The following is an 8,124-nucleotide window of genomic DNA, read 5'->3' as shown; positions in this document are numbered from 1 at the left end:
TGAATTTACTCAAAAAAAAAAAAGAAGATTTTAATAACTTGTTTGACAGACACCAGTGTGTTTATACTCGGCCTTTTTGCTGATACTATGCTTTGTATGTTTTTCCAATGGTTTTGTTTTTAGAGTAAACCCCTATGGCACCTCGACGGAGAATGGATATGTGAGCGGAAGTTGAACCCGAGTTGGAGTATGACTCCCCTTTTGTTTAGATCTCTTTATTGTATTTGAGAGACTATTAGTTTAGATTTAGACTATTTTAAGGATGTAATTTGAACTTTGGACTTATTTCGATTTGGTTGTAATTTTCCTATATTTTAGACAGTTAAGACTTCCGTTATATTGCTTTGGTTTGGTTCAAGTATTATACTTGGATATTGGTTTGACCTTTAAGTAACCCCTTAATTGTGTTGGCAAAAGTAAGCTTCCGCTTGATTAATACTAAATTCCAGTTAGTGTTTGCCTTCATAATTCGAGGCGGTTACATATGCCTGATGAGTTGTACAAAGAATTATTTTTTGGGTCAGTTGCCTTGAATCATGCATCAGCACATTGATTGTACGTTGATATCTACTTTTAATTATTACATTTAGCACCTAATACATAAATTAACATAAATTATCAAATGAGATGAGACGGTCTCACATGAGATCGTATCTATTGGATCACCTATGATCTTAAAGTGATCACTTACAATCTTATAACGACGACTTTTCATAGTCATTAAGTGATCACTTATAACTTTTTAGTGATACTTATAGTTACTTGCCTCATTGTCCTAGTGTTTAAGTGCTTCTTACTTGCTCCATTTTGTTTATTTATTTACTCATCGTATGTATTATATTATTTTAGACCTAGTTTTACTACTTTTTTTTCTGCAGGTTGTTTTACTCTTAAAGCAATGATGTCATTCATATTCTTCTTTTTTATGGATTAAATTGACCACATTTCTCTCTAGTCCTCTACTTTCAGAGAGTATGAGTATGGATTGTTTGACGACTTCTCACCCAAGCCCTATTTTCAAGCGAAATATTAGTGATCATCATGATGACTTATAATCAATTAGTGAAATAATGTGATTATATGTATCCATCTTAGTGAAATAATCTGATTATGTATGTATCCATCTCAGACAATCTAGTACAACGTGAGCTAATTAATTATTCTACGCCTCCCTCGCGCTTGCCATAGGCCACAGCACTAACGTGGTCATACTACAGCCGGGAGACACTTTCAGCTTCCATTCCCTCCCTTTTAAATCAAATCTGATACTAATTTTTTTTACTTTTTGATGATCAGAACAAAAACCAAAAACAATAATGCGTAATAATTTAGGCTCCATCATGTGTCAGCGATTTTCATACCATTTTCGCACAAATTATCATTTCATGCCTACGCAATTTTACTCCACCATTGATTCCGGGAATCGCCAAGTTTCTGTATCTTTGGTTCAAGGAGCTTCTAGAGGCATTGGCCTTGAATTTGTCAGTATTTTTCTTCCTTATTCAATCTTCAATTGTGCATTTCGATTCTTGATTATGTTGCGGAAAATTGCTCGATTTCTTCGAAAATCGCTATTTCAAATAGCAAATTTCATACTTACGTGAGAGGGTATTGGTTTTTCAATCAATATCAATTAAGAAATGTGCCTTGAATCTACCTAGAAGAGGTAGGTACTCTTCACACACACCTTGCTCTTTGGTGTATGATAGACACATTTGTCCTTTCCTGGTGTTAAATTTGTGGATAGTGATAGATATTGTAACACAGCTCTTGAGTGTTGAACTCAACCAACTTTATTGTCCTAACTAGCTGATTGTGAGTTTGTTTTTAGTTTTTCTAACATAGGTCTTGATCTCAAACAACTTCTTGATTGTCTTTACTAGTTAATAGTGACTTTGAGGCTTTTAAAGATATTCTACCATAGATTTTGCTCTCAAACAACAACTTAATTGTCCTTACTCGTTAATTGTGAGGGAGCGGTAACATATTTTAACGTAGCATTAATTGCTACACAACCTAGGTTTTAAAAACATTATTTGGGGAGTTCAGGATCGAATACGTATGGCTCTAAGCCATCCTAGTGCAGATGATGAAAGATTTTGTAATTACGCATATGAAAGCTAAATTTCTAGCATAAGAATTGCTTTTGAACTAAAATTATTATGGATTGCTTAATCTAGTAAATGACCGACCCTTGGTTGTCTTCATGGTAGAACTAACTAGGTGTGTAAGATTTCTATACCATTTTGAGAGACTTAGGACGGTTCTCCACAAGACCTCTACTTATTAGAATTAAACGAACTAGAAGTTATGTAAATTGAACTAAAAAAACTCAAAAAAACAACATTACATTCTTCCCATGCCAGCTTGTGTCTTCGGTCTAAGTAGAGTTAGGAAGGGTCAAATGTTTGTAGCCTTAACCTTGTAGTAACAAAGAGAGTGTCTTGATTGATCCTTGATTGCAAACCATAATGCAAAAATAACCACATTGCATTGCTTCGGTCGTGCTGTAAAGGTTTTGAAAAAAAGGTATTTCCTGTGTTGTAATGGTGTACCATGTATTGGATCGTTTAGAGGGATGTCTCATGCTTTCGGTTGATATTTGGCGATATAGTAGCCGCATCACTCCCGTTACTGCGTCATTGTGTCGTCATTGCGATGACAATCGCTATTGATTTTTGCACTTTGTTGCAAACATCACATTCAACTTCACATAGCTATGTTCCAATGTGAGAAGAGGATAGTATGATTGACATTTTTGCAAAAGCAATCTTGCTTCTGGTACTTCTATATTTGAGGAGATATGTGTGTAGATCAATATACAAAAGCAACTAGTCTGAGAAGGTTTACAGGTCAATTGTGTGGGGCTGCTTTAAGTCTTCCACCCTAGTTAGATCTCGCTAAAAATTGTAATGATGTATTGATTGATAAGGATTCTAGACTTCCTAGATGCTAATATCACTTATCCTAACTTTTTGGAGAGAGCAAGGTGGTCTTAACATAATCAAAGAATTAAATAAGAACAATCTGATTTAAGCTGGTGTACTCTTTCATGATGCAGCTGCTTCATAACGTTCCTAGATGGTATAATAATTGAATACACAAATTTGGTATTTGATAAGCAAGGTTAAATCCCTCTCTTTTAATTCAATCCAACCCCTTACTTTTGTCTCCTCAATTATTTTCACAAGAAGTTAGTTTGTCAGTCTCTTTGATGCCGCATCATGAGTTTGGAGCTGTACACACTTTTTTCATCATCGTACTTGTTCTAATGATTGACTTTACAGGTAAGACAACTTCTACAAAGGGATGAAAAAGGTCATGTACTTGCTGCATGCCGGAATCCTGATCAATCTACTGGACTGCAGGAGCTGAAAAATCAATTTTCTGACCGACTTAATCTTTTGAAGTTAGATTTGACAAGTGAAAGTACTATTGAGGTTTGAAACTCCTGCTTATTTGTCATTCATGATGATTCCCTTTCCCCTTCCCCTTCCCCGGCTTATGTCCACCTACCAAATCGAAGGATTTTGTGAACACTGAGTACCTCCTTTCATATGAAAGGAACCATAGCACATTCCAAAATAGTTTATCAAGTATTTTTTTTCAGTCATGTGCTTCCTTCAGCTTTAGGATCTACACTGCTGCTTTAAGCCTATGGTTACATATACAATCTTACTTGAAACAGCATGGTAGCTGTGTGCCTGCTTTAGATATGATTAATTTTGTCTTCATGAATTAAGGAATTCGATGCACTTATCTGTTTTTGTACTCACATTCCTGTTCCCAAGATTATTTTGATGATTTATGGGATGAAAAATATTCCCAAGACTATTAGTGACTTTTATTGATGATGGAGACTGAAGACCAAATATGCTCTTGACTTCACTGTAAATCGTAGATTCATATTTCAGGCCGCTGCAACTTCTGTGAGAGAAACACATGGTTATTTGAATCTTCTTGTTAATACATCTGGAATTCTGTCCGTTCCCAATGTGCTTCATCCAGGTATCATTCACTGTATTTTTAGCTTTTAATGTTATTAAAATTTGAGTACGTAGCGAAAAAGTTGATGTTTATTAATGTTTCATACTAATGTAGAAACGACATTGACAAAAGTACAGAAATCTTCCTTGCTGCTTTCTTATGAGGTCAATGCTGTGGGTCCTATCCTAGTAATCAAGGTATACTTCAATATTGAGCTAATTGCGCGTGGTATATCTGCAACTATTTCTAGTCTTGAATGGTTGGCTTACTTTTGGATCTCCACTGCGGCCCTGCCCCATCCGATCTTTGCTTTTTATTCATTGCATCTTAGTTATGCATATAATTATAATTATTTTATACCACCTATCTTTTTGTAGCATCAACAATGAGAGCTATTCTAGCAGAATTGTAATCTTGGTATACAAGAATTTTGGTTCTACAACTATGTGGTCTAGATAGGTACCAAAGTGACGTGATTAGTTGAAACAAAACACAAGTTGAAACTGTACTTCATCCTTTTCTTGCAATCCTTGATAAATATTTTTTGCCTTTTGATATTTAATTTTTTATTTACAAGTTTTAGGTCATTTTACTCATTTTAAAAGCATGTCATTAGATGCCTCTAAGTTTCTCCCACCTAGTCTCCTACCTAGGCAGGGTTTGAGAAGTTAAATGTATGCAATCTGCCTTCGTAATAACATAGTTAAAACTTATTGATCTTGATAGCAAACATAATCTACAACTTTACACAAATAATAAGTGCACATGATTTAATGAGCTATTTTACTATAGTTCATTATGATGCGAAACCAAAGAACTATAAATAGTTGGCTCAAGGAGAATGGACAAAAGTCATTTGTGAAACAAGTAAGGAAAAATAAAACATGTTTTTGTCGTCATAATTTTTGTATTGGGATTTAGCCAATTGCATTTTCCCTTTTGGTTCAGCACATGTGGCCCCTTCTAAAGGTGGGAGGCGGAGCAGGGACAAGGAATGCTGCTGTTGTGGCTAATCTGAGTGCAAGAGTTGGATCTATTGGTGATAATAACCTAGGGGGATGGCATTCATATCGAGCATCTAAGGCAGCTTTAAATCAGTGTAAGATTCTATTAATTCTTGAAAGCAAATGTATGCTATTATGCTTGCATGGGCACATATATCAACTAACTTTAAGTCTTAAGATCAGGTTTCGAGGACTGGCTTGTTTTATGACTCACCACTTCTGTTTGTTATAGGCATTCATCAATTAGTATATTTATTTAGCATTTTTCAATTTTGTATCAATATAGTTGCTAGTATTGCTAGCCAAAATTGGTTTTTTTGTACAAATTGTGCTAGAATAAGTGATAGAAAGCATTGGAGGAGAAATTATTCTAAATTAGTTTAATTATCAAAATTCAAAAAGGTTCATAGAGGTAAGGAGGCGGTCATACATCAACACTGAACTCCTTTGTCTTGTGCATGCTTTTTCAGTTCTTCAAACCTACTCCATCATATGGCTTTGGTGAAGATTATCACAAGCCACTTCTCTCTTTTCCATTGACTAGCTTAACTTCTTTAATTTTAGCTTCTCTCATCATGTGATCGACATTTTATTGGAAGACTGGACTCACTTCAACTCCAATAGAGACTTTTTATTACAATAGATAAATGTTTGGGGTGCTCCTTAAGATTCTCCTTTCATGATTCATATAGCTTGATGTGTTAACTAGTGCTATAAATTTTTCTTGTATGAGAGACATGAAATACACCATTTTCTAGTTTAATGTGTATTTTTACATGACATTCATGCCATAACTAGAACTTCCCCAATCACTATTATTTTCTAATTTACTGTCACTTATGTCTTTCTTTGTGTTGGGAACAATCCAAAGTTGTCATTGATGCCCCATCATTTTCTTCTCATCCATGCTCTCGTTTCTTCAAATCACTTTCTTTTGCTTCAACTTGTACCTCTTTTAGTTGCTTATTAGGTATCTCGATTTTCGTCATCACCTCTATATTTTTCTTTGAAATGATTCAGTGGTTTTTGTCTATGTAGTATTACTAGTATCCATACATTTTGAAGGAGAATTTTGAGAGAAAGATTCTTTACTATTATAATTAATGTGGTTGTCCTATTCAATTATTACATTAATTATCTACAAATATCACATGTTTACAGCATGTGCATTGCTCGAATTTCTATACTAAATCAAGTTGTCTTTTTCATCTTTTGTGATTAACCACTTACAAAATGCTATGAAACTCTAATGTTCTTATACTGAATTAGATGATCTGAACCTGACCCCCCTCCAAGCCCTCAAAACATAAGTTAAATCTTCAACATACTCCTAAGAAAACCGACAAAATAGTCTGTCTTCACCAAACTCGTATGTCATTTTGACTTTCTTCAATTTTGTATCCCTCCCTTAAATTTAACTCGGCTGTAAGAATGAAAAATAATGAACTCACATCTATTGTCATCATAACTATAAACTTCATGTGCATGCACAACTGCTATAGGTGCCTCTCCCATGTTTAGTAATCCTATCTCGCCACTACCACACCACCACGACATCCATTTACTCTCACCACCAGCATGCAGCAAGTCAGCCTTGATATTTGATTGCCAAAAAATCTGAACCGTTGGAGTTTATTGCCAAAATCACCACCTGTGTGACTTTGATATAAACCTTCAGCAAATAAACTAAGATAGCTAGGATCATATTGCATTCATACACGGATACACATTTCCCCCACCCTCTTTCAGAAAAACCCCAAGAGGTCCCTAGAGTGGTATAATAAGGAGATGCTGGTGATTTTTTTGCAGGAAGGAAGGACTGTCTTTGGGTTGTTTGTTAGAAAATAGGATGGATGTTGAAGATATTTATAAAATTCGACCTCCAGTTCTCTTTGTTAAAGTTTGAGATTAGTGTTATGAGTAACAGTATGTTGCTGACATTCTTATATGCATAGAGCCCTTGTACACATAACAAGGGGTTTCAAGGTTGCTGTTCGGATCAATCAACAGCGATAGAATTTACTATGCAATGCCCATCTGCATGATCAGAATGCCATATGCATGAAAGCCATGGCATGCTAAATAGATCTGATCTATGGATTAACCCGCAACAATTGATATTAGGCTATGATCTTGCATTTAAGAATCTGCCTTGAGTTCTTGTTGGTTCGGAATGTCGTGTCTCTAGAATACACCTTTGAACGTTTGCCCTACTGTACAAGCAGATTACTTTGCTCATTTAGGGGGTTCATCAATTTTGTTGTTGTTCTTCGCATATCAAACACGAGTTATACATTGAAATAATCTACTTTTAAAATGCCTTTGAAGGTAGTAAGTCGTTCCAAGTCTTTTTAGTTATACTGTAAATCCATCTAGGCACTTAATATGTCGATCTGAAGGAAGCTAAATAGGCATTAACATGCTCTGTTTGATGATTCTGCAGTGACAAAAACAGTGTCAGTGGAAATGGCTCGTAAAAAGGATCCAATCATATGCCTATTGCTGCATCCTGGCACAGTTGACACAGATCTATCTCGACCTTTCCAAAGAAATGTGCCTCGAGAGAAGCTTTTCACCAAGGAGTTCTCTGTGAATAAGCTTTTGAGCATCATTGATGGGGCCAAGATTCATGATAATGGAAAGTTTTTCGCTTGGGATGGTCAGGAAATTCCCTGGTAACGTGCTGTTGTTATTTGTAAAAATCATTTGTTTGTTTGTATTGTCATTTGCCTGTATGATGAATCCTAACATGGAATTATGCAGTGAAAATAAAAATCTTTGTTGTAGAAAAGTCTTGATTGCAAGTTGTGAATATACTTAACTAATTTAACCAACTATATACCCCTATGTCCCATTGAAATTGCATATTTACTCTTAAAAGCTCTCATATAAATTTACATAATGATGCAATTTCAATGGAACAGATGTATATACATTAAGAAATAAGTACAATATTTAAGTCATGGCATAGAGGTAATTTTTTTTCTTTGTGTTTACTAGTTCGCCATAGTGTTTCTCTTACGTTGAAAAATCAAGACACAACCATGCTTTTATTGTTTACCCCTAATGTTTGTTTACATTGAACAACAATATTGCAACGCGAACTTATTAGATTCATCTAATAATAATAATT

General features: G+C 34.9%; 1 protein-coding gene across 1 annotated transcript; it reads left to right on the top strand.

The window, feature by feature from the left end:
• Positions 1-1,174: 1,174 nt before the first annotated feature.
• Positions 1,175-7,879, top strand: LOC130824410 (uncharacterized). Its single transcript, XM_057689410.1, has 6 exons — positions 1,175-1,481; positions 3,288-3,440; positions 3,915-4,008; positions 4,102-4,184; positions 4,936-5,086; positions 7,435-7,879. The coding sequence occupies exons 1-6, from the start codon at positions 1,317-1,319 to the stop codon at positions 7,668-7,670; spliced, it is 882 nt and encodes a 293-aa protein (XP_057545393.1). The 5' UTR covers positions 1,175-1,316; the 3' UTR covers positions 7,671-7,879.
• The last annotated feature ends 245 nt before the right edge of the window (positions 7,880-8,124 follow it).

Source organism: Amaranthus tricolor, chromosome 9, assembly GCF_026212465.1.
Source record: "Amaranthus tricolor cultivar Red isolate AtriRed21 chromosome 9, ASM2621246v1, whole genome shotgun sequence".
Lineage (NCBI taxonomy): Eukaryota > Viridiplantae > Streptophyta > Magnoliopsida > Caryophyllales > Amaranthaceae > Amaranthus > Amaranthus tricolor.
The sequence above is the reverse complement of the archived record's forward strand: the minus strand, read 5'-3'. Positions and strand labels throughout refer to the sequence as shown.

What these genes read in the sequence shown, in the direction of transcription:
- LOC130824410 (XM_057689410.1), top strand. Translation starts at nt 1,317, where the DNA reads ATGCGTAATAATTTAGGCTCCATCATGTGTCAGCGATTTTCATACCAT. An exon ending in GAGGCATTGGCCTTGAATTT is followed by an intron (nt 1,482 to 3,287) that starts GTCAGTATTTTT and finishes TTGACTTTACAG; the next exon opens with GTAAGACAACTTCTACAAAG. An exon ending in TCCCAATGTGCTTCATCCAG is followed by an intron (nt 4,009 to 4,101) that starts GTATCATTCACT and finishes ATACTAATGTAG; the next exon opens with AAACGACATTGACAAAAGTA.